This window comes from Sapajus apella, unplaced genomic scaffold (assembly GCF_009761245.1).
Source record: "Sapajus apella isolate SASKATOON/1434 unplaced genomic scaffold, GSC_monkey_1.0 scaffold146, whole genome shotgun sequence".
Lineage (NCBI taxonomy): Eukaryota > Metazoa > Chordata > Mammalia > Primates > Cebidae > Sapajus > Sapajus apella.
In genome coordinates this window covers 804,925-830,845 of record NW_022437086.1, presented here as the reverse complement: position 1 = coordinate 830,845, position 25,921 = coordinate 804,925, and the positions used below count along the sequence as shown (strand labels likewise).

The window sequence follows — 25,921 nt, the reverse complement described above, 5'->3', positions numbered from 1 at the left end:
TTTGAGACGGAGTTTCACTCATGTTACCCATGCTGGAGTGCAATGGCGCCATCTCGGCTCACCGCAACCTCCGCCTCCTGGGTTCAGGCAATTCTCCTGCCTCGGCCTCCCAAAGTGCTGGGATTACAGGCTTGAGCCACCACGCCCGGCTGGGTAGCTTTTTCATGTAGATTATACTTAAAGAGGCCTTTCATGAATTTCTTTGTGGTGTATTTAGACTGCTTCATATTGTTTTAAGTAATAATTCTTTTTCTACTTTCAGCAAATTCAGCACCCAACAGCTTCCTTAATAGCAAAGGTAGCAACAGCCCAGGATGATATAACTGGTGATGGTACAACTTCCAATGTCCTAATCATTGGAGAGCTGCTGAAACAGGCGGATCTCTACATTTCTGAAGTATGCACAGCTCGTTTCTATATTATTTTATTGTATATAGGAAGTGTCTGATACTTATGTATACAAATTGATGTGCTGTTAATAGTAGCTGAGGCCATACAGTAGAATTAGGGGGCTTAAATCTGGGCCTTTGTCTTGGTCTAAAACAAATATGACCTTGGACAGGTTATAGAACCTTTCTTGGCCTGAAAATAATTTTGTAATCAAGTCGTATTGCCTATGTGATTTGTTTCTTTCTTTAATGTAGATTAATAATTGAGATCTAAAAATTGGATGTTTAGGACTATGCATATTTATTTGTTATGAAAAAGCCAACCAAAAGCTTACATATGGATAAATTCCACTTTTTTAGCCCTGACTAGTTCCAAGGTTAAAGCAAACCTCAGTGAGTATGAATCTATTGTCAGAATTTCCTGGAAAAAGAGAGCAGAGAGTCTGTATTTTTACTAGTAAATGATGTGAATTAGTTTGAGATTACTTACAGAAAAGGTAGAATAATGCTGCCGTCTGTGGGTTGGGACGCAGTGTCAGTTTTGACATGATTCGGAGTGGTTTGCACAGTGAACACCCAAGTGTGCTTTATAGTTCCCTTGGCTTTGACCCTGTGCTAGAGCATTGCCTGTTCTTCTCCTCTGCATTGAAAGGAATATTTATCCTTTTAAATGTATTCAGAAAGCCAGCACATGATACAACCTTGTGTTCAAAGGTATGATGATCCAGAGTATCCCTTCAAAAATTATCTGAACTTTATCATGAACTATAGTTGCATCTAATTGAAGATGAAAGTGTTATTGTGTGTTTATTATAGGGCCTTCATCCCAGAATAATTACTGAAGGGTTTGAAGCTGCAAAGGAAAAGGTCCTTCAGTTTTTGGAAGAAGTCAAAGTAAGCAAAGAGATGGACAGGGAAACACTTATAGATGTGGCCAGAACATCTCTTCGTACTAAAGTTCATGCTGAACTTGCAGATGTCTTAACAGAGGTATGTATTAAATTTTGTCTGTATCTGTTATAGTTCACCTATAGAAAATCTCTGATAGTAGAAACATGAATATACTTACCAATTCAATTATAAGGTGCTATGTGGGTTCATTTTTGTGGCAATGATACCTAATCTGTGTCTCTAAAAACTAAAATGAGGAAATTCAAATAGTATCCCTAACTGTGAAAGTAAAAGTAAAACTGGAGTTTTCATTAAAAGGTTTATAAAGTAGAGATTTTGTTATTAGAAAGCTTCTAGTTACCAGTTTGTTTGTTTGTTTGTTTGTTTGTTTGTTTTTTTTGTGACGGAGTTTCGCTCTTGTTACCCAGGCTGGAGTGCAATGGCACGATCTCGGCTCACTGCAACCTCCGCCTCCTGGGTTCAGGCAATTCTTCTGCCTCAGCCTCCTGAGTAGCTGGGATTACAGGCACACACCACCATGCCCAGCTGAATTTTTGTATTTTTAGTAGAGACGGGGTTTCACCATGTTGACCAGGATGGTCTCGATCTCTTGACCTCGTGATCCACCTGCCTCGGCCTCCCAAAGTGCTGGGATTACAGGCTTGTGCCACCGCGCCCGGCCGTTACCAGTATTTTTAATAAAACAGGAATGTTAATGATTCTTTGGGAATTACAGATTGAGATTTCAGAAATGTAAATGACTTCAGTTGTTTACATATGATGTATTCTGTCTGCTCATAGAAAAAGACTTTAATCTGCGTAGAGATTGTAAAGTGAAGAAACTGTCTGCGTTAGCTTTCTGAAAAGCAACATGTTTCTCCCGCCGCAAATTGAATTTACTTAATGGTTATGCTCCTCCTATTGCAGGCTGTAGTGGACTCCATTTTGGCCATTAAAAAACAAGATGAGCCTGTTGATCTCTTCATGATTGAGATCATGGAGATGAAACATAAATCTGAAACTGATACAAGGTAGGTAGTAGAATACTATAAAATACTAATGGTCGGGTGTGGTGGCTCACACCTGTAATCCCAGCACTCTGGGAGGCTGAGGTGGGCGGATCACCTGAGGCCAGGAGTTAAAGACCAGTCTGGCCAACATGGGGAACCCCTGTCTCTGCTAAAATTAAAAGATTAGCTGCGCGTGTAATCCCAGCTACTCGAGAGGCTGAGGCAGGAGAATGGCTTGAAACTGGGAGGTAGAGGTTGCAATGAACTGAGACTACACCATTGCACTCCAGCCTGGGTGATAAGAATGAAACTCCATCTCAAAAAAAAAAAAAAAATGTGTGTTTAGAAATTTAGGGGTGTTGGCTGGGCGTGGTGGCTCATGCTTGTAATCCCAGCACTTTGTGGGGGGCCGAGGCAGGCAGATCACAAGGTCAGGAGTTTGAGACCAGCCTGTCCAACACAGCGAAACCCCATCTCTACTAAAAATATGAAAATGAGCTGGGCGTGGTGGTGGGTGCCTGTAATCACAACTACTTGGGAGGCTGAGGCAGGAGAATCGCTTGAACCTGGGAGGTGGTTTGCAGTGAACCGAGATTGCGCCGCTGCACTGTGGCCTGGGTGACCAAGCTAGACTTCATCTCCAAAAACAAAAAATAAATTTTAGGGGTGCTTTGTACAATATATATTATTGGCAAATTTTTTAATGTCTTTGGATATAAAATAAATATCTGAAGATATAAATTGGATAAATTGCTAGATGAATATTGTTTGTACTTTTAGCAATATTTTCTCCTGAAATAAGGTGAATGTTGTATTTATGGTTAGAATGATTCTGAAAAGTGAACATCATCAGTCATTGGGCGTTTATTGAATTACTAGGTACAAAGCATAATGAGAAAAAGTTTGATTAAAAAAAGAAAAAAATTTTTTTTCCAAAGACCTAGTTAGAAAACAAATTTGTGTTTGTTTTTCTTTTCTTTTTGTGGAGAATGGAGTCTCTATTCTCCAGGCTGTTGCCCAAGCTGATTTTTGAATTCATGGAATCAAGATGTCCTCTCTGCCTCCCCAAGTGCCGGGATTACAGGCACTTGGCAGAAAACATGTTTTTAAAGGACATCACCACAGTTTGACAGCTTATATTGAGACTGTCTCTGCAGACTTGCCTATACAGCATACGATCTTCAAGTAATTCAAGAAATAAAGCTGAATGCATGAAAATTATTAATACTTTCTCAGTTCAGTGTTTTAACATGTTATACATGTCTGGAAATCCATAACCATAATTTTGTGTACGTTTGAACAGCTTAATCAGAGGGCTTGTTTTGGACCACGGAGCACGGCATCCTGATATGAAGAAAAGGGTGGAAGATGCGTACATCCTCACATGTAACGTGTCATTAGAATATGAAAAAACGTAAGTTTATAGCCCCTTAACAGTGAAATGGAGGAGCTTCGTATTTTAAGTGAGTTACTTTTTTTTTTTTTTTTTTTTTTTTTTTGGGCGAAGTTTCGCTCTTTTTGCCCAGGCTGGAGTGCGATGGCATGATCTTGGCTCACCGCAACCTTCACCTCCCAGGTTCAAGTGATTCTCCTGCCTCAGCCTCCTGAGTAGCTGGGATTACAGGCATGCGCCACCACACCTAGCTGCTTTTGTATTTTTAGTAGAGATGCAGTTTCTCTATGTTGGTCAGGCTGGTCTCAAACTCCCAACCTCAGGTGATCTGCCCACCTCAGCCTCCCAAAGTGCTGTGAGCTACGGCGCCTGGCTTAAGTGAGTTACTTTTTTGTGAAACTTCATTTCCCACTGTAAGAATAATAATCCTCAAATTGGTTTGTGAAAGTTACAGAAAACAGCTTCTGAAGCTGTAACAAGGGGAAGGATTGGAGCTCATTGAACTGTTTTTTAAACCTTAGGACTAATCCAGTTTCAGAAACTACTTTCTTCTCAAAAAATGTTTCCCTGTTTTCTGTAAATTTTTTTTTTTCTTAATAGAGAAGTGAATTCTGGCTTTTTTTACAAGAGTGCAGAAGAGAGAGAAAAACTTGTAAAAGCTGAAAGAAAATTCATTGAAGATAGAATTAAAAAAATAATAGAACTGAAAAGGAAAGTCTGTGGTGATTCAGATAAAGGATTTGTTGTTATTAATCAAAAGGTGAGAATGAAAATGCAGTGTATAAACTAAGTGTAATATATATCATCCTTTTTACTTTTAAGGTGAAAGATGTTGAAACTAATTTTTATTTTTGTTATAGGGAATTGATCCCTTTTCGTTAGATGCTCTTTCAAAAGAAGGCATAGTTGCTCTGCGCAGAGCTAAAAGGAGAAATATGGAGAGGTATGGGTAGCAGATTTATCTGATTAATTTGACTTTTACTCATTTTGTAAGTGATTTGGGATTATTTCTTTTTCCTTATACTTTATTTTCAGGTTTTTCAACTGTACAATTACTTGGCATTAACTATATTCACATTATTGTGCACCCGTCAGCACTGCCCATCTGTAGGACTTTTTCATTATCACAAACTGAAACTGTAAACCCATTAAATAGTTACTTCCTGCAGATGCAGTTGCTGATAAAGAAAAAAAAAAGTTACTCCCCATTTCTCCCTCCCCCTTGTCCCTTGTAAACATTATTTTACTTTTTGTCTCTGAATTCAGTATACTTTCTCCCAAACAGCTCACCACAATAAAAAACTTTTTTTAAAAAATGTATTATTTTTTGAGACAGTCTTCCTCTGTTGTGCAGTGGCATGATCTTGGTTCATTACAACTTCAGCTTCCTGGGTTCATAGGATTCTCATGCCTCAGCCTCCCAAGTCGCTGGGATTACTTGTGTCTGCCACCATGCTTGCTGAATTTTTAAAAATTCTTTTGAGACAGAGTCTCGCTCTGTCGCCAGGCTGGAGTGCAATGGCACGATCTCTGCTCCCTGCAGCCTCCACCTCCCGGGTTCATGCAATTCTCCTGCCTCAGCCTCTCGAGTAGCTGGGATTCCAGGTGCACACCACCACATCCAGCTAATTTTTGTATTTTTAGTAGAGACGGGGTTTCACCATGTTGGTCAGGCTGGTCTCGAACTCCCGACCTCGTGATCCACCTACCTTGGCCTCCAAAAGTGCTGATATTACAGGTGCGAGCCACCACGCCCGGCCTTGTTTTGTTTTTTCAGTAGAGATGGGGTTTTGCCATGTTGGCTAGGCTGGTCTCAAACTCCTGGCCTGAAGTGATCCAACCACCTCAACCTCCCAAAGTGTTGGGATTACAGGCATAAGCCATCATGCTCAGCTAATAAAGAGCTGTTGTTCACCTTTTGATTTCATTTGCTGACTTGGGGAGAGTGATTTAAATGGAGGGTTAAGAGAAAGTGCTAGTTTTCAGCTGGTTGATGGCAAATGGAAAGGCTTAGGTTAAAGTGCATTTTAAAATGTAATTTTGTTTGTAATTCTGAAAAATTTCTTTCTAAAAGTTACTGGTCTTCTCTTTGAATTTCACTGGTAACATCTTTTCACAAATGCTATTTTAGGTTGACTCTTGCTTGTGGTGGGGTAGCCCTGAATTCTTTTGATGACCTAAGTCCTGACTGCTTGGGACATGCAGGCCTTGTATATGAGTATACATTGGTAAGTGTAGTTTCTTCTTGAAGGTAATATAAGTTTTTAGCTCATGAATTATTTTTGTTTTGTTTGTTTATTTGAGGTGGGGTCTCCTTCCTACCTGGGCTGGAGTGCAGTGGAGTGATCACAGCTCACTGCAGCCCTATCTTCCTGGGCTCAAGTGGTCTTCCATCCTCCCGCCTCAGGCTCTTGAGCAAATGGGACCACAGACGTGTGCTACAATGCCTGGCTAATTTTTTTTTGTAATTTTCGTAGAAACAGGGTTATACCGTGTTGCCCAGGCTGGTCTTCACCTTCAGCCTCCCAAAGTGCTGAGATTACAGGCATGAGCCACTATGCCTGGCTGATGAAGTTTTTAGCAGAAAAATTAATTGAAATTCAGGAACAGTTTTTTGTTTATATACATTTTGAAGGTTTATCATAGTAATGGGAAGTCGTTGGTGTGGAAAATCACGTGATTTTGCAAAAAGAGATAATTTGTTTTAATGTGATCAAGTTTGTTCCTTATTATGCTACTTGTCATTCTCTGTAATGGCACAAATCCTGTTTTTGAAAATCATATTTCTTCTACACATAGGGAGAAGAGAAATTCACCTTTATTGAGAAATGTAACAACCCTCGTTCTGTCACATTATTGATCAAAGGACCAAATAAGCACACACTCACTCAGATCAAAGATGCAGTAAGGGATGGCTTGAGGGCTGTCAAAAATGCTATCGATGATGGTAAGATCCTCACTGTATTTCAGTTGTATTACATTGTTTTGCTGGTCTGAAAGGCATGGCTGAATACTGTGTTCTTTTATCAGTAGTTTACACAGCCAGACACCATGCAAAAGCAGTCTTCCCTTGAGAATGATAGATGGTATGCTAAGGTTTTTGATAGCATATCATTATTAAAGGTGAATACAAATAAATGAACTAATACCATACCAATCTGTTGAAAGAGCTGCCAGCAGCTAGTGAAGCCATTCTGGTGGAACCATTCTATTTTGATATATTAGTTGCTTGTATTGTGACTTTCAAATGCAGTACTTTAATTGATAAGGTCATAGTGAATTTCTAAGAAATTAATGGCTTTCATGTGGTTTGTTATTTGTAATTAGTTCTACAGTTTTCTTAGGATTTTTCTTTCTCCCCCATCCAACAGGCTGTGTGGTTCCGGGTGCTGGTGCCGTGGAAGTGGCAATGGCAGAAGCCCTGATGAAATATAAGCCCAGTGTAAAGGGCAGGGCACAGCTTGGCGTCCAAGCATTTGCTGATGCATTGCTCATTATTCCCAAGGTGTGCACACTTTTAACAGTTAGTCTTCAAATATTCAGCTGATCAAACCTTTTTGACAATGTAGGCTTTATTCATAATGTGGATTTTGGATAAGCAAGTTTGATCAGTTTTTCTTCCTTACTCTAGAACAGGTATTCATCATCATCCAAATGTATTTTGTTTCTCTGGGAGGCCTGAATAGCTGACGTTTCAGATCCGAGAGATAACCTGTAGTTTAATATTTAATCAATATTAGAGGTTATACTTGAGTACAGACTTGCTTTTTGTTTTTGTTTTAGTTCAACTGATGACATTGTTTTATATACTAATTTTGAGATATAGTTTATGGCTGGTGTATTGCAGCTGGGTTTGGGGAAGGTAAGAGAGTTGATAGCAACTTGTGTCTGGTTATTCCCTGAAGGGAACACAAATAAATGTTCTGTCTTCGTGCAATGAGATTATCTTTTCTTTTCTTTTTTTGAGATGGAGTTTCACTCTTGTTGCCCAGGCTGGAGTGCAGTGGTGTGATCTCAGCTCACTGAAACCTCAGCCTCCTGAGTAGCTGGGATTACAGGCACCTGCCACCATACCTGGCTAACTTTTTTTTTTTTTTTTTTTTTTTTTTTTGTATTTTTAGTAGAGAAGGGCTTTCATCTTGTTGGCCAGGCTGATCTCGAACTCCTGACCTCAGGTGATGTACCTGCCTCAGCCTCCCAAACTGCTGAGATTACAGTTGCGAGCCACCGTGCCTGGTCGAGTTTTCTTTTTCTCTCTTTCTCTTTTTTTTTTTTTTTTAATTATCAATTCTTAGTTCCTGTTTTCTCAAGAATTAAATTTGTTTACTTTAGGTTCTTGCTCAGAACTCTGGTTTTGACCTTCAGGAAACATTAGTTAAAATTCAAGCAGAACATTCAGAATCGGGTCAGCTTGTGGGTGTGGACCTCAACACAGGTAAGAGAGTGCAACTGTTTGTAGGGGGAAAACTAGATATAATACATGTGAGTTGAAGCCAGGAAAGATTAAAAATGGGACCAAAAAAAATCTTTTGCTTTGCAATTTGACACCAGTACTGTTAGGGAACTCTGGGTTCTCTAAAATGGGATAAACTAGGATATTAATAAAAAATGGAATGACTAGTTCTTATAATTAAGGAAATAGAGTAGATATGAATACTTTTGGGATACAGTTTTGTTGGAGATGTTGAGTGGTGGTAGATGGTTCAGATTAATGTTGAAAGATTTTCATACTGTATTGCCTTACACAGTCTTTAATCAAGTACTATGATAAGAAAATAGATACGGTCATTATATTCATGGGTGAAAAACAGCTAAAGATAGCAAATAATGCCAGAAAAGGGGATCTAGAAAGCTAATGAAATGGTGACAGCCTTAATCTTAAGTCCCTGTAAGAAAACAACACATACTATACAAGTACACAGTAGGAGACAGATAACGGGTACATCCATGCAGTATGTGCGAGACCTGTTGTCAACATTATTTAATAGAAAAGGTTTCTGGAATGAGAGAAATGATAGTCCATTTTAGCTAAATTATAGTTGAAGTGCTCTACTTTAGTATGGGTAACCAGAAATGTATCCAGAAGAAGAGAGGGGTGTTCAGGTCTTTTAAGTAGAAGTCAGACGCTCATCAAATATTGTGAATAGGGGTCATGATTTAGAGTAGAAAATTGGGCTAACAGAGAAGGTTTGAATTCTCATAGTTAATACTGGAGGAAATAAGTCATCAGTGATAAGCAAAGCCGCACACAATATTTTTGGTTCTTATTGACTGATCTAAGATTTGGTTGCCTTTTAGGTGAGCCAGTGGTAGCAGCAGAAGTAGGCGTATGGGATAACTATTGTGTAAAGAAACAGCTTCTTCACTCCTGGTAAGTTTGGGAAAATGAAAACTAAACTGTTAGAGAATCATCATATGCTTTTCATTTAGTGTGTTCTGTTTAGTTGTTCCTTTTCCTCCATGAATAATGTAATCAGCTGGAAGTATGGAAACTAAACTAGCCAGAGCTTTGATGTGTAGAGGGAAGGGGGAAATTTAATTGGATGTAACGTGTGCAGCTTAGTTGGAAGTGGGTAGTTTAGTCAAATTAGGGCTTCTAATCATCTAAGCCATGTAATTTTTGTCACCCTTTCAGCACTGTGATTGCCACCAACATTCTCTTGGTTGATGAGATCATGCGAGCTGGAATGTCTTCTCTGAAAGGTTGAATTGAAGCTTCCTCTGTATCTGGATCTTGAAGACTCTGCAAAGTGATCCTGAGGAATACAGCTGTGGAATTTTTGTCCAAGCTTCAAATGATTTTCAAAGGAATTTTCCCATATGAAAAAAGAGAACACTGGCATCTGTTGAAATTCAGAAGCTCTGAAATTATAATGACAGTATTTTATTTTAATTGCACTGAAGTGTACACACTTTAAAGCAGGTCTTTCACCCAGTGAACAGGATGCTTTGCTTTAGCAGCAGTGACATAAAATTCCATGTTAGATAAGCATATGTTGCCTACCTTGTTATTAAATATTCCTTGAAAAACAAATTTTAATGGTTTAATAATTTCATGTGGATGTATGTTAAATTACCAACAGTACCCTACTGATAGAAGCATTTGGTTTTAAGATTTTTATGCTAATCTAAATAACGCTTAAGTAATTTAAAATTTTGAAAGCCTCCCTGTTAGTATAAATTTCTGAGTAAATTCATTGGATCAGATGGACTTTTTATGCTTTTGAAATGGCTTTGCTAAAATGCTCCCACCAAGTTAAGTTGTAGGAAATGGGAAGAGGAGTAAACTAGAGGCAAGGGAGTTGAGAGAGCTGCAAGTGTAAAGGTGCAAAAACGGAAGAGGCAGAGGCAAAAAAATAGTGGAAGGCGTGGTGACTAAGGGCTACGGTTATTGGTGAAATTCGAGATTTGCAGGCTGTATTTTCAAACTTCTGAGATTTTGCTTATGCAAAATACTCATTCCCAAACCTCTAGCGTCATATTTTTCTCACCCAAATTACTACGTTTCCACGAGATTGTTTATATAGCTGGTCTGCCTCTGCAGTCCTTGAAGGTGAAGTTGTGTTATTAGGTTGTGTATTTTGAGGGCTGCGCAGTGGCCTGCAGTGAGTGTGCAATAAATGTTAAGTTGAAACCTTTGTGGTCTTGCAATGGTGTGACGCACAAAAGCAATCTCAAAGGGAATGTAAACTGTCCAACCGTTCAAAAAAGTAGTGAAGGGGCTTCTAGGACGGCAGGGACCCTCAGCATGCTGTTTCTTAATTTCATGGGCGGCCCTGCAGGCGGTGTAGCCAGTCTTCCGCCTCGCGGCCGTCAGATTCCCCCTCCTAAACTGTCGGGTGCTGGGCGGGTGGTGGAGCTGCGTGCATGCGTGCGTCGGGGGTGGTGACCGACGCCGTGCGTGCATGCGTGCGTAGGCGGCGGCGACCGACGCGGTGCGTGCATGCGTGCGTACGGGGCGACTACTCTGGGCGCATGCGCAGCGGGGCCGTGGGTGTGCGCGGCGTACGGCACCGCGCCAGTCCTGATGCCATCATGGGTGGTTCGGCGCAGCTGGTGTTCCTGCTGTCGCTCCTGGTGAGCTCGTGGCTCGGGCTAGGTCAGTGAGCCGTCCGTCCGTACCGGGGGCGCTGGGAAGGGGAAGGGGCGCTGCGCCCTGGCGGAGAAAGCCCGAGGCCCCTCTGCTCGCTTCCGAGATGCGCCTGCAGCGGCCGGCCGGGCAGGTCGCTCCTGATGCGCCCGGTGCCGCACCGCCTTGTGCTTTCAGACTTCTTGCTCTGAGACCTTTCGACATAGAAAAGGGAGAAAGGAGAAAATAGTGAGGAACGACCCAGCTCCTGCGTCTCATCGGCCAGCTTAAATAGCTGCCAGTTTGTGGCCAGTCCTGCTCCTGCGGAATCGAACTCTCCCTTTCTCTTGGAGCCATTTGGAAGTGGGTCCAAACGTTATCCCATTTTATTCTGAACATTGATCTCGAATACTCAAAATAAGTCACGAAAAAATAACTACCGTTTCTCACCTAAAAAGTTGAAAGTGCTGGCTGGGCGCGGTGGCTCCCGCCTGTAATCCAGCACTTTGGGAGGCCGAGGCGGGTGGATCACGAGGTCAAGAGATCGAGACCATCCTGGTCAACATGGTGAAACCCCGTCTCTACTAAAAATACAAAACATTAGCTGGGCATGGTGGCGCGTGCCTGTAATCCCAGCTACTCAGGAGGCTGAGGCAGGAGAATTACCTGAACCCAGGAGGCGGAGGTTGCGGTGAGCCGAGATCGCGCCATTGCACTCCAGCCTGGGTAACAAGAGCGAAACTCTGTCTCAAAAAAAAAAAAAAAAATTGAAAGTGCTCCTTAATGATATATCCAGTCTGTTCAAATTCTTCTATTATCTCATAAACGGTTTTTAACCTTTGCTGGCTAAATTACGATCAAAATAAAGCTCATACATTGCGATTGTATGTTGTTTCTTAATTCTGATTCAATCTGAGATTTCCCTGCTTACTCCTTTTACTTATTTATTTATTTTTGGTGGGGCGGGGGACGAGGTCTCGCCCTGTTGCCCAGGCTGCAGTGCAGGGGTGCCATCATAGCTCACTGCAGCCTCAAGCAGTCTCCTGCCTCAGCTTCCCCAAGTGTTGGGATTACAGGCTTGAGCCACCACGCCAGGATGCTCCTTTTTTCCCCTTTGCGATATATTTGTTGAAGAAACTGAAAATGGTTAAATCAGTGTGTGTCAAAATAAGAGAGCCAAAGATTAGAGGGTCCAGAGATACACTGGCAAAAATATATGTATTATATGTTTCCTTTCTGGAGCATACAATGGTGAGAATCACTAAGAACTGGTAAGAGTTCAGTAAGTGGAGAGGAAGAGGCAGAGAAACAGCATGAGCAGAAGGATGGGTAGAAAGTGCTAGAGGTATTTTAGGGTAGAGTGTCTAAATTCGCCTAGCTGGGGCAAGGGCTTGTGTAGAGGAAGAAAGAGGTAAGTGAAAATCTACCATGTGCTCAACATTTCACCCATGCTATTTTATTTTTATCTTTTAATTTTTTAATTTTTTTTTTTTTTCTGAGACAGAGTGTCAATCTGTTGCCCAAGGTGGAGTGCAGTGGTGCAATCTCAGCTTACTGCCACCTCTGCCTCCCAGGTTCAAGCGATTCTCCTGCCTCATGCCTCTGACTCCCAAGTAACTGTGACTACAGGTGGGTGCCGCCACAGCCGGCTAATTTGTATTTTTAGTAGAGACAGGGTTTCACCGTGTTAGCTAGGATGGTCTCTATCTCTTGACCTTGTGACCTGCCCACATTCATCTCCCAATATTTTTAATTTTTTGAGACATGGCCTTGCTCTGTCACCCAGGCTGGAGTGCAGTGATACAATCATAGCTCACTGCAACCTCACATTCCTGGGCTCAAGCAGTCTTCCTGCCTTAGCCTCTGTACCCTGTCTCTGAGCCACTGCACCTGATTCTGTGTTATTTTATTCAATAGAGCTACTACCTAAGAGATAGTGAGATATTATCCCCATTTTGCATGCCTTTTTTTTTTTGTGATTGGGTTTTCTTCTTGTTAAGAAGAGGTGTCTGAACTCAGGAGGCGGAGGTTGCGCTGAGCGGAGATCGCGCCATTGCACTCCAGCCTGGGTTCAGACAATTCTTCTGCCTCAGCCTCCTGAGTAGCTGGGATTACAGGCACACGCCACCATGCCCAGCTGAATTTTTGTATTTTTAGTAGAGACGGGGTTTCACCATGTTGACCAGGATGCTCTCGATCTCTTGACCTCGTGATCCACCCGCCTCGGCCTCCCAAAGTGCTGGGATTACAGGCGTGAGCCACCGCGCCCGGCTTTTTTTTCTTTTATTAAGAAGTACAGTCATTCATAGATATCCCCATTTTTCAGATGAAATTGAAACCCAGCTGGGCGTGGTGGCTCACACCTGTAATCCCAGCACTTTGGGAGGCTGAGGTGGAAGGATCACTTGAGCTCAGGAGTTTGAGACCAGCCTGGGCAACATAACAAAACCCCATCTCTACAAAAAGTACAAAAATTAGCCAGGCATGGTGGTGTACACTTATGGTCCCAGCTACTCGGGAGGCTGAGGTGGGAAGATTGCTTCAGCCCTCGGGGCCAGAGGTTGCAGTGAGTCAAGATTGCACCAGTGAACTCCAGCCTGGGTGACAGAGCGAGATCCTGTCACCAAAAAAAAAAAAAAAAAAAAAATTGAATCTCAGATTAAGTAATTTGCCTAAGGTTTCCCAGCAAATTAAGTGGCAGACAAGAATGTGAAGCCAAACAAACAAAACACAAAAGGAATTTAAAGCTAGATTTTTAGGCCTCCATGTTTTTTTGTTTGTTTTGTTATACTATCATGAGTATTGCATACGATCCAAATATTACCACTTGTTTTGTATGTGTGCATGTATTACTGATAGCTCTCTTTTTTCTCTGCAGGAAATGGACAGGCTGCTAGGATGGTCCAACTGCCAGGTGGGAGATTCCTGATGGGAACAAATTCCCCAGACAGCAGAGATGGTGAAGGGCCTGTGCGGGAGGTGACAGTGAAACCCTTTGCCATTGACATATTTCCCGTCACCAACAAAGAGTTCAGGTACATCAGGTGTTCTTCAAGGAGGAATGAAGGGCCTCTCTAATCTCATTTTTTTTTTTTTGAGTTGGAGCCTTGCTCTGTCGCCCAGTCTAGAGTTCAGTGGCAAAATCTTGGCTCACTGCAACCTCCGCCTTCTGGGTTTAAGCAATTATCCTGCCTCAGCCTCCCGAGTAGCTGGGATTACAGCCTGCCACCACACCCAGCTCATTTTTGTATTTTTAGTAGAGACGGGGTTTCACCATATTGGCCAGGCTGGTCTCTTGGCCAGACTGGTCCTGACCTTGTGGTCCGCATGCCTTGGCCTCTCAAAGTTCTGGGATTACAGGCATGAGCCAGTGTGCCTGGCCCTCATTCTTAATATCTGAAGGGAAACTAACTTGTTCACTGTCATGGATCATCTTTGTTGTGTACTATGGGATAAGTGTTGTCTACATTATTCAGATGAAGAATCTGAAATCCAGAGAGGTTTGACTGACTCTAGGTTAATGGATGAGCTTGGCCTGGAACTGAAATCCCTGGGCTCTTGAGCTGGTACATTTTCTGTTACACTGGGCATAGCACTGAGAAATATAAGCAAATGCCAGTCACTCAACAGAACCCTCTTCTACACGGGGAAAGGGATTGGGAGAAGGGACATCATAGTAGAGAGTTCCTTTAATTCCCCTTATGAGACCAGGTGTGGTGGCTCACACCTGCAATGTGAGCACTTTGGGAGGCTGAGGTGGGAGGATTGCTTGAGCTCAGGAGTCTGAGACCAGCCTGGCAACATAGGGAGACCCTGTCTCTGCTAAAATAAATAAATATATAAATAAAGCATATAAATACACTTTTTTTAAAAAAATAGAGATGGGGGTTCACCATGTTGGCCAGGCTGGTCTCAAACTTCTGACCCCAGGTGATCCACCCACCTCAGCCTCCCAAAGTGCTGGGATTACAGGCATGAGCCATTGCACCCGGCTTAAGTACACGTATTTTTATATATATATGAATATATATATAACGATCCATCTTACCCTGACAGTCTGCCTGCTGAAACTTACTGAACCATACCAAACTATATGAAAATTCATTTTATTACTAATTTCTTTCTTTATTTCTGAGATGGAGTCTCGCTGTGTCACCCAGGCTTCAGTGCAATGGCGTGATCTCTGCTCACTGCAACCTCCACCTCCCAGATTCAAGTGATTCTCCTGCCTCAGCCTCCCGTATAGCTAGGATTATAGGCATGTGCCACCATGCCTGGCTAATTTTGTATATTTGGTAGAGACAGGGTTTCTCCATGTTGGTCAGGCTGGTCTTGAACTCCTGACCTCAGGTGATCCGCCTGCCTCAGCCTACCAAAGTGCTGGGATTACAGGCATGATCCACTGCGCCCAGCCTCATTTTATTATTATTATTATTATTATTTTTTTTTTTTTTGAGACAGATTCTCGCTGTGTCACACAGGCTGAAGTTCAGTGGTACAATCTCAGCTCACTGCAGCCTCTGCCTCCTGGGCTCAAATCATCCTCCCATCTCAGCCTCCTGAGTAGCTGGGACTACAGGTACGCACTACCATGCCCAGCTTATTTTGTTTTGTATTTTTGGTAGAGACAGGGTTTTGCCTTATTGCCCAGGCTGGTCTTGAACTCCTGGACTCAAGTGATCCTCTGCCTTGGCCTCCCAAAATGTTAGGATTATTGGTGTGAGCCACCACACCTGGCCTTGAAAATCCATTTTAAAAGCCCAATTTTTCACTTCTATTTGGTTCAGTGTTTTTTATCTGTTAAATGGAGTTAGTAACAGTAACACCTGTTACATCTACCTCTGACGATTGTTGTGAGATTAGATGTGTGATGAAGGGCTGGGTGCAGTGACTCACGCCTGTAATCCCAACAATTTGGGAGGCTGAGGTGGGAGGATCGCTTGAGCCAGGAGTTCGAGACTATCCTGGGCAACACAGATCCCATCTCTACTAAAAATAAAAATAAATTAGCCCTTCCTGGTAGCATGCACTTGTAGTTCCAGCTAGTAGAGAGGCTGAGCCTGTAGTGTGAAAGGTTGAGGCTTTAGTGAGCCTCACGTGCACCACTGCACTTCAGCCTGGGCAATACAGAGACATCCTTTTTCCAAAAAAAGAAAAAAAAGAGATATGTGTTAGAGACTTTTCAGAAAACTGACCCATTCCCTACCCTTAAATTTCCTGCTCAGTGGCTTTATTCATGATCTCCAAAAACAGGAGATAATTCACATGACCTTCAGCTGCTAAGTGTATAAACAAAATACGGCATGTCCATACAATAACATGCTACTTATCGATAAAAAGGGACAGACTGCTAATGGCAACAACATGGATGAATCTCAGAAGCATTTTGCTAAGTGAAGGAAGCCCCATCCCCGACCCGGAAGGCTACATACTACATGATTCAAGTTACATGGTGTTCTGGGAAAGGCAAAACTATAAGGACAAGAAAACCTGACCAATGGTTGCTGAGTAGCAGGGAAATTTTTTTAGAGGTGACTGATGGAACTGTTCTGTATCTTTTTTTAATTTTAAAAAAAATTTATTTTTTTTAATATATATTTTATTGCATTTTTGGTTTTGGGGTACCTGTGAAGAACATGCAAGATTGTTGTGTAGGTACATACATGGCAGTGTGGTTTGCTGCCTTCCTCCCCATCACCTATATCTGGCGTTTCTCCCCATGTTATCTATCCCCAACTCCCCACCCCGACGTGTCCCTCCCCTAGATCCTCCTCACAGACCCCAGTGTGTGTTGCTCCCCTCTCTGTGTCCATGTGTTCTCATTGTTCATCCCCCTCCTGTGAGTGAGAACATGTGGTGTTTGATTTTCTGTTCTTGTGTCAGTTTGCTGAGAATGATGGCTTCCAGGTTCATCCATGTCCCTGCAAAGGACACGAACTCATCGTTTTTGATGGCTGCATAGTATTCCATGGTGTATATGTTCCACGTTTTCCCTGTGCAGTTTATCATCGATGGGCATTTGGGTTGGTTCCAGGTCTTTGCTGTTGTAAACAGTGCTGCAATGAACATTGTGTGCATGTGTCTTTATAATAGAACGATTTATACTCCTTTGGATATATACCCAGTAATGGGATTGCTGGGTCAAATGAAATTTCTATTTCTAGGTCCTTGAGGAATCGCCACACTGTCTTCCACAATGATTGAACTAATTTATACTCCCACCAACAGTGTAAAAGTGTTCCTATTTCTCCACATCCTCTCCAGCATCTGTTGTCTCCAGATTTTTTAATGATCGCCATTCTAACTGGCGTGAGATGGTATCTCAGTGTAGTTTTGATTTGCATTTCTCTAATGACCAGTGATGATGAGCATTTTTTCATGTGTTTGTTTTTTGAGATGGAGTCTCGCTCTGTCACCCAGGATGGAGTGCAGTGGCACGAACTTGGCTCACTGTAACCTCCGCCTCCCGGGTTCCAGCAGTTCTCCTGCTTCAGCCTCCTGAGTAGCTGAGATTACAGGCGGACGCCACCATGCCCAGCTAATTTTTGTATTTTTAGTAGAGATGAGGTTTTACCGTGTTGGTCAGGCTGGTCTTGAACTTCTGACCTTAGGTGATCTGCCCACCTTGGCCTCCCAAAGAGCTGGGATTCCAGGTGTGAGCCACTATGCCCAGCCATTTTTTCATGTGTTTGTTGGCCTCATATGTCTTCTTTTGTAAAGTGTCTTTTCATATCCTTCGCCCACTTTTGAATGGGCTTATTTGTTTTTTTCTTGTAAATCTGTTTTAGTTCTCTGTAGACTCTGGATATTCGCCCTTTGTTAGATGGATAGATTGCAAAAATTTTTTCCCATTCTCTTAGTTGCTGATTCACTCTAATGACTGTTTCTTTTGCTTTGCAGAAGCTGTGGAGTTTAATTAGGTCCCATTTGTCTATTTTGGCTTTTGTTGCCAATGCTTTTGGTGTTTTAGTCATGAAGTCCTTGCCTATGCCTATGTCCTGAATGGTTTTGCCTAGATTTTCTTCTAGAGTTTTTATGGTGTTAGGTCTTATGTTTAAGTCTTTAATCCATCTGGAGTTAATTTTAGTGTAAGGTGTCAGGAAGGGGTCCAGTTTCTGCTTTCTGCACACTTCTAGCCAGTTTTCCCAACACTGTTTATTAAACAGGGAATCCTTTCCCCATTGCTTGTTTTTATCAGGTTTGTGAAAGATCAGATGGTTGTAGATGTGTGACATTGCTTCTGAGGCCTCTGTTCTGTTCCATTGGTCTATATCTCTGTTTTGGTACCAGCACCATGCTGTTTTGATTACTGTAGCCTTATAGTATGGTTTGAAGTCAGGTAGGGTGATGCCTCCAGCTTTGTTATTTTTGCTTAGAATTGACTTGGCTATGCAGGCTCTCTTTTGGTTCCATATGAAGTTTAAAGTGGTTTTTTCCAGTTCTGAGAAGAAGGTCATTTGTAGCTTGATGGGGATAGCATTGACTCTGTAAATTACTTTGGGCAGCATGGCCATTTTCATAATATTGATTCTTCCTAACCATGAATATGGAATGTTTCTCCATCTGTTTGTGTCCTGTCTTATTTTGTTGAGCAGTGGTTTGTAGTTCTCCTTGAAGAGGTTCTTTACATTCTTTGTTAGTTGTTTTCCTAGGTATTTTATTCTCTCTGTAGCAATTGTGAATGGCAGTTTGTTCTTGATTTGGCTCTAAGTCTGTTATTGGTGTATAGGAATGCTTGTGATTTTTGCACATTGATTTTGTATCCCGAGACTTTGCTAAAGTTGCTTATCAATTTCAGGAGATTTTGGGCTGAAACGGTGGGGTCTTCTAAATATACAATCTTTTTTATTTTATTTTGTTTTTATTTTTACTTTTCTTTTTTCTTTTTTTCATATATTAAAGCCCTGTGGAAAAGTGCCAGACTGTTAATAAACCCATGCAATGGTCATCAACCTTAACTAAGTATACAATCATGTCATCTGCAAATAGAGACAGTTTGACTTCCTCCTTTCCTAATTGAATACCCTTTATTTCTTATTCTTGCCTGACTGCTCCGGCTAGAACTTCCAATACTATATTGAATAGGAGTGGTGAGAGAGGGTATCCTTGTCTAGTGCCAGATTTCAAAGGTAATGCTTCCAGTTTTTGCCCATTCAGTATGATATTGGCTGTGGGTTTGTCGTAAATAACTTTTATTATTTTGAGATACGTTCCATCAATACCTATTTTATTGAGAGATTTTAGCATAAAGTGCTGTTGAATTTTATCAAAAGCCTTCTCTGCATCTATTGAGATGATCATGTGGTTTTTCTCTTTGGTTCTGTTTATATGATGGATTACTTTTATAGACTTGGTATATAGAACCAGCCTTACATCCCCGGAATGAAGCCTACTTGATCGTGAAGGATAAGCTTTTTGATGTGCTGTTGCAGTCAGTTTGCCAGTATTTTATTGAAGATTTTTGCATGTATGTTCATCATGGATATTGGCCTGAAGTTTTCTTTTCTTGCTGAGTCTCTGCCAGGTTTTGGTATCAGGGTGATGTTGGTCTCATAAAATGATTTGGGAAGGATTCCTTCTTTTTGGATTGTTTGGAATAGTTTCAGAAGGAGTGGTACCAGCACCTCTTTATATGTCTGGTAGCATTCGGCTGTGAATCCATGTGGACCTGGGCTTTTTTTGGGTGGTAGGCTCTTAATTGCTGCCTCAACTTCAGCCCTTGTTATTAGTTTATTCAGGGTTTTGACTTCTTCCTTATTTAGGCTTGGGAGGATGCAAGTGTCCAGGAATTTATCTATTTCTTCCAGGTTTACTGGTTTATGTGTATAGAGTTGTTTGTAGTAATCTCTGTTGGTGGTTTGTATTCTGTGGAATCTGTGGTGATATCCCCTTTATCATTTTTTATTGTATCTATTTGATGTTTCTCTCTTTTCTTTTTTTATTAATCTGGCTAGTGGTCTGTCTATTTTGTTGATCTTTTCTAAAAACCAGCTCCTGGATTTATTGATTTTTTTGAAAGGTTTTTTTGTATCTCTGTCTCCTTCAGTTCTGCTCTGATCTCAGTTATTTCTTATCTTATGCTAGGTTTTGAGTTTTTGTGATCTTGCTCCTCTAGCTCTTTCAATTTTGACGATAGGGTGTCAATTTTAGATCATTCCTTGCTTCTCTTGTGGGCATTTATTGCTATAAATTTTCTTCTAGAGACTGCTTCAAATGTATCCCAGAGATTCTGGTATGTTGTGTCTTTGTTCTCGTTGGTTTTGAAAACATCTTTATTTCTGCCTTCATTTCATTGTTTATCCAGTCAACATTCAAGAGCCAGTTGTTCAGTTTCCATGAAGCTGTGTGGTTCTGAATTAGTTTCCGAATTCTGAGTGTTAACTTGATTGTACTGTGGTCTGAGAGACTGTTTGTTATGATTTCCATTCTTTTGCATTTGCTGAGGAGTGATTTACTTGCAATTATGCGGTCATTTTTAGAGTAGGTGTGATGTGCTGAGAAAAATGTATATTCTGTGGATTTGGGGTGGAGAATCCTGTAAATGCCTATTAGGTTTGCTTGGTCCAGGTCTGAGTTCAAGTCCTGGATATCCTTGTTAATTTTCTGTCTGGTTGATCTGTCTAACATTGACAGTGGAGTGTTAAAGTCTCCCACTATTATTGTGTGAGAGTCTAAGTCTCTTTGTGAGTCATTAAGAACTTGCTTTATGTATCTGGGTGCTCCTGTATTGGGTGTATATATATTTAGGATCTTTAGCTCTTCTTGTTGCATTGATCTTTTTACCATTATGTGATGTCCTTCTTGGTCTCTTTTGATCTTTGTTGGTTTAAAGTCTGTTTTATCAGAGACGAGTCTTGCAACTCCTGCTTTCTTTTTTTGCTCTCCATTTGCTTGGTAAATCTTCCTCCATCTCTTTATTTTGAGCCTGTGTGTATCCTTGCATGTGAGATGGGTTTCCTGGATACAGCACACCGATGGGTTTTGGCTTTTTATCCAGTTTGCCAGTCTGTGTCTATTGATTCGGGGCATTTAGCGCATTTACATTTAGGGTTAATATTGTTATGTGTGAATTTGATCCTGCCATTTTGATGCTAGCTGGCTGTTTTGCCCGTTAGTTGATGCAGTTTCTTCATTGTGTTGATGCTTTTTACCATTTGGTATGTTTTTGGAGTGGCTGGTACTGGTTGTTCCTTTCTATGTTTAGGTGCTTCTTTCAGGAGCTCTTGTAATGCAGGCCTGGTGGTGATGAAATCTATGAGTAATTGCTAGTTCATAAAGGATTTTATTTGTCCTTCACTTACGAAGCTTAGTTTGGCTGGATATGAAATTCTGGGTTGAAAGTTCTTTTCTTTAAGGATGTTGAATATTGGTCCCCACTCTTTTCTGGCTTGTAGGGTTTCTGCTGAGACATCTGCTGTGAGTCTGATGGGCTTCCCTTTGTGGGTAACCCGACCTTTCTCTCTGGCTGCCCTTTGTATTTTCTCCTTCATTTCAACCCTGGTGAATATGATGATTATGTGCCTTGGGGTTGCTCTTCTTGACGAATATCTTTGTGGTGTTCTCTGTATTTCCTGGACTTGAATATTGGCCTGCCTTGCTAAGTTGGGCAAGTTTTCCTGGATAATATTCTGAAGAGTGTTTTCCTGCTTGGATTCATTCTCTCCATCACATTCAGGTATACCTATCAAACGTAGATTAGGTCTTTTCACATAGTCCCATATTTCTTGGAGGCTTTGTTCGTTTCTTTTTACCCTTTTTTTCCTCTAATCTTGCCTTCTCGTTTTATTTCATTGAGTTGATCTTCAACCTCTGATATCCTTTCTTCTTCTTGGTCAGTTCGGCTATTGAAACTTGTGTGTGCTTTGTGAAGTTCTCTTGTTGTGTTTTTCAGCTCCATCAATTCATTTATATTCCTCTCTGAGCTGTTTATTCTTGTTAGCATTTTGTCAGACCTTTTTTCAAGGTTCTTAGTTTCTTTGCATTGGGTTAGAACATGTTCTTTTAGCTCAGAGAAGTTTCTTATTACCCACCTTCTGAAGCCTGTTTCTGTCAATTCATCAGACTCATTCTCCCTCCAGCCTTGATCCCTTGGAGGAGGAGAGGCGTTCTGGTTTTGGGTGCTTTCATCCTTTTTGCGCTGGTTTCTTCCCATGTTTGTGGATTTATTTATCTGTGGTCTTTGTAGTTGACTTTCAGATGGGGTCTCTGAGTTGACGTCCAGTTTGTTGATGATGAAGTTATTTCTTTCTGTTTCTTAGTTTTCCTTCTAACAGTCAGGCCCCTCTGCTGTAGGACTGCTGGGGTCCACTCCAGGCCCTGCTTGCCTGGGGATCCCCTACAGCAGCTGCAGAACAGTAAGGGTTGCTGCCAGTTTCTTCTTCTTCTATCTTTGTCCCAGAAGGATACCCTCCAGATGTCAGTCTGAGTTCTCCTTTATAAGGTGACTCTTTGGATATATGGGGGTCAGGGAGCTGCTTGAGGAGACAGTCTGTCCTTTATAGGAGCTCAAATGCTGAGCTGTGAGCTCGTTGTTCATTTAGAGCTGTTGGGCAGGCACAGTACATTTAAGTCTGCTGCAGCAGAATTCATAAACGCCTTTTGTTTTCCCCCGGGTGCTCTGTCCCGGGGAGTTAGGGCTTTATTTGTAAGTTTCTGTAATGCTGCTGCCTTTTTTCAGGGCTCCCCTGCCCATCGAGGAGGCAGCCTAGTCACAGTCTGCCTGCAGAGGCTTTGTTCATCTGCTGTGGGCTCTGCCCAGCTGCCGTGTGAACTTCCCCGCAGTCCTTTTTATAGGGGTATAGTTAGAACTCTCTCAGCAATGGTAGCCCACCTCTGTAATGGCGACGCTGTCTGTAATGGCGGACTGCCTCGGCAATGGCAGGCTACCTCGGCGGTGGTGGACTGCCTTGGTAATGGCAGACACCCTTTCCCCACAGAGCTGGACCATCCTGGGTTCAGCCGTGCTTGCTCTGAAACTCTCAATCCAGAGTGTTTCAGATTGCTGGTTTTTGTGGGGGTGGGACCAGCCGAGCCTGATCACCTGGCTCCCTGCCTCAGACCCCTTTTTTTGTTAGTTGAATGGGCCACTCTGTCTCCCAGGCATTCGCATTCCAGTCACCAGTTAAAATGGCGCCCAGATTTGTGTGATTTCTTGTACGGAGACCCACTGCACCAGCTGAAACAGCCGCTGGAGACTTGTGGCGCTTTTTCACCTGGGAATCTTCTGGCCTGGCTTCCTGTTTCATTCCCCTTTTTTTCAGTTGAACGGGCTGATCTGCCTCCCAGGCATTCCAGTCGCCAGTTGAAAAGGCGCCCGGATTTGTGTGAGATTTTGTGTGGAGACCTGCCGCGCTGGCTGTGCTGGAGACTTGTGGCGCTTTTCCGCCCGGGAATCTCCTGGCCTGTCTCCCTGTTTCAGTACGCTTTTTGTCAGTTGAATGGACGAGTCTGTCTCCCAGGCATTCCAGTTGCCTGTTGAAAAGGGTCCTGGATCTGTGTGATTTCCCGTGCGGAGACCCACTGTGCTGGCTCCAACAGCCATGCTGGAGATTTGTGGTGCTTTTTCGCCTGGGAATCTCCTGGCCTGGCTCCCTGTTTCGGTCCCCCTTGGTTTTTTTTTTTTTTTAAAGACTAGTCAAATGCAGTAGTGAGAAGTGGGGGGAAGAGTAGAACAAGGAGGTCGATTTGTAACTGACTGTGAACCATCAATTGAGATAACTCACCACCTTTGGACCAGCCTCAGTCCCCTTTTTATCAATTGAATGGGCAACTCTGTCTCCCAGGTGCTCCAGTAACCAGCTAAAACGGCACATGTGAGTTTTTTGTGTGGAGACCCGCTGCGCCAGCCAAAACAGCCACACTGGCGACCCGTGGCGCTCCTCCACCCGGGAATCTCCTTGTCTGTGGGCAATAAAAATCCGTCTGGAAATACGGAGTCCATTCACCCTCCACGCTTTCACTGGGAGCTGTAATCCAGAGCTGCTCCTAATCAGCCATCTTGGATCCCTCCATCTCTGTATCTTAGTTTTATGATAGTGACTATATCCTTTGTCAAACTCACAGAGCTGCCGGGCGCAGTGGCTCAGGCCTATAATCCCAACACTTTGGGAGCCTGAGGTGGGCAGATCACTTGAGCTCAGGATTTTTAGACCAGCCTGGTCAGCATAATGAACCCCCATCTCTACAAAATTAGCTGGGCATGGTGGTATGCACCTCTAGTCACAGCTACTTGGGAGACCGAGGAGGGAAGATTGCTTGAGCCCAGGAAGTCAAGGCTGCAGTGCGCTGTGATTGCACCACTTCACTCCAGCATGGGTGACAGAGTGAGACCCAGTCTCAAAATACAAATAATTAAAATAAATCGGGAGGCTGAGGTATGAAAATTGCTTGAACCCAGGAGGTTGAGGCTACAGTGAGCCGTGATTGAGCTACTGCATTCCAGCTTCGGTGACAGAGTGAGACCTGGTCTTAAAAAAATAAATAAATAAGTAAAAAGTTATTTGGGGCCAGGCACAGTCCCAGCACTTTGGGAGGTCGAGAAGGGTGGATCATGAGGTCAGGAGTTCGAGACCAGCCTGGCCAACATGGTGAAACCCCATCTCTACTAAAATTACAAAAATTACCTGGACGTGGTAGTGCGCCTGTAATCCCAGCTGCTGGGGAATCTGAAACAGGAGAATCCCTTGAACCCAGGAGGTGGAGGTTGCAGTGAGCTCAGATCGCACCACTGCACTCCAACCTGAGTCTAAAAAAAAAAATTTGGCCAGGTGTTGTGCCTCACACCTGTAATCCCAACACTTTGGGAGGCTGAGGTGGGTGAATTACCTGAGTTTAGGAGTTCGAAACCAGCCTGGCCAACATTGTGAAACCCTGTCTCTACAAAAAATGCAAAAATTAGCTGGATGTGGTGGTATGTGCCTGAAATTCCAGCTCGAGAGGCGGAGGCAGGAGAATCACTTGAACCTAGGAAGTAGAGGTTGCAGTGAGCCGAGATTGCTCCACCGGCACTCCAGCCTGCGCAATAGAGCAAGACTCCGTATCAGAAAATAAATAAAGTAAAAAACAATAAATAAACCTCACAGAGATAAACACTGAAGAGAGTAAATTTTACTGTATGTGAATTTGTTGCTTCCTAATTTAAAAGAATCGCTCAGTCTTCAGGTTAATTCCTTGACGATCGTGAACACTGTGGTGTGTAACCTACAGGACCAGGTTGTCTGAGGTTTACTGGAGCAGGAGAGGGTAGGGCAGGCACAGAACCTCACAAGCTGAACCAGCTGAACTGTGTCTTTGCAGGGATTTTATCAGGGAGAAGAAGTATCGGACAGAGGCTGAGATGTTTGGATGGAGCTTTGTCTTTGAGGAGTTTGTCTCCGATGAGCTGAGAAACAAAGCAACCCAGCCAATGAAGGTAAGAAAACCTGGACTTAGAGCTGAAGTCTAGGAGTGGGACCTAGACAGAGAATCCTGTGGGACATGGGTCACCCAGGACACAGTGGAGAGTCAGACCTGAGAGCTGGAGGCAGAGGGGAAGTAGGAGATACCCACCCTGGAGCGTCAGATCAGTACACACTCCCAGGAAGTTAACCCTGAACCCAAGTTAGCTCTTGCCTAAAGGTCCAAGTCAGGATAGGGTTCAAGATACTTCCTGAATCAAGAGATCACCTTGAGGGGCCAGGCACAGTGGCTCATGCCTATAATCCCAGCACTTTGGGAGGCTGAGGTGGGTGCGTCACCTGAGGTCAGGAGTTTGAGACTAGCCTGGGCAAGATGACAAAACGCTGTCTCTACTAAAAATACAAAAATTAGCCAGGTGTGGTGCTGCACATCTATAATCCCAGCTACTCGGGAGGCTAAGGCAAGAGAATCACTTGAATCTGAGAGGCTGAGGTGGCAGTGAGTGGAGATTGCACGGCTGCACTCCAGCCTGGGCAACAACAAAAAAAGAGATCTGTGTCAAAAAATAAAAAAAAAGAGGTCACCTTGGCAAGCCAACCTCCAATAAGGGTGGTTGGTAAGATGGGACTCTATAAAGATTCCAGTCTCAGCTGGGCATGGTGGCTCACGCCTATCACCTCAGCACTTTGGGAGGCTGAGGTGGGACAATCACTTAAGCCCAGGAATTCAAGACCAGCTTGGGCAACATAGTGAGACCCCATATCTACAAAAA

At 42.7% G+C, this 25,921-nt stretch overlaps 2 protein-coding genes and 2 non-coding genes across 9 annotated transcripts in view; all 4 read left to right on the top strand.

Annotated features, from left to right (window-relative positions):
- CCT6A (chaperonin containing TCP1 subunit 6A) overlaps positions 1 to 10,320 on the top strand; it is a 14,035-nt gene extending 3,715 nt beyond the window's left edge. For both annotated transcript variants that reach the window (XM_032264725.1, XM_032264726.1), the window contains exons 3-14: positions 263 to 397; positions 1,206 to 1,379; positions 2,208 to 2,311; positions 3,594 to 3,704; positions 4,284 to 4,443; positions 4,544 to 4,626; positions 5,815 to 5,911; positions 6,483 to 6,630; positions 7,055 to 7,188; positions 8,016 to 8,118; positions 8,982 to 9,054; positions 9,319 to 10,320. In XM_032264725.1, the coding sequence (XP_032120616.1) occupies positions 263 to 397; positions 1,206 to 1,379; positions 2,208 to 2,311; positions 3,594 to 3,704; positions 4,284 to 4,443; positions 4,544 to 4,626; positions 5,815 to 5,911; positions 6,483 to 6,630; positions 7,055 to 7,188; positions 8,016 to 8,118; positions 8,982 to 9,054; positions 9,319 to 9,391 (1,395 nt within the window). In that variant the 3' untranslated portion in view covers positions 9,392 to 10,320. The remainder of the gene's footprint in view (positions 1 to 262; positions 398 to 1,205; positions 1,380 to 2,207; positions 2,312 to 3,593; positions 3,705 to 4,283; positions 4,444 to 4,543; positions 4,627 to 5,814; positions 5,912 to 6,482; positions 6,631 to 7,054; positions 7,189 to 8,015; positions 8,119 to 8,981; positions 9,055 to 9,318) is intronic.
- LOC116540957 lies at positions 951 to 1,084 on the top strand. The gene has a single exon (XR_004264657.1). It is a non-coding gene; the product is annotated as a small nucleolar RNA SNORA22 (small nucleolar RNA).
- On the top strand, positions 6,684 to 6,818 carry LOC116540956. The gene has a single exon (XR_004264656.1). It is a non-coding gene; the product is annotated as a small nucleolar RNA SNORA15 (small nucleolar RNA).
- A 319-nt stretch (positions 10,321 to 10,639) lies between the features above and the next one.
- SUMF2 (sulfatase modifying factor 2) overlaps positions 10,640 to 25,921 on the top strand; it is a 20,177-nt gene continuing 4,895 nt past the window's right edge. For 2 of the 5 annotated variants that reach the window (XM_032264733.1, XM_032264728.1), the window contains exons 1-3: positions 10,640 to 10,782; positions 13,631 to 13,787; positions 25,048 to 25,162. In XM_032264733.1, the coding sequence (XP_032120624.1) occupies positions 10,659 to 10,782; positions 13,631 to 13,787; positions 25,048 to 25,162 (396 nt within the window). In that variant the 5' untranslated portion in view covers positions 10,640 to 10,658. The remainder of the gene's footprint in view (positions 10,783 to 13,630; positions 13,788 to 25,047; positions 25,163 to 25,921) is intronic. The other 3 variants (XM_032264729.1, XM_032264730.1, XM_032264732.1) reach the window with 2 other exon arrangements.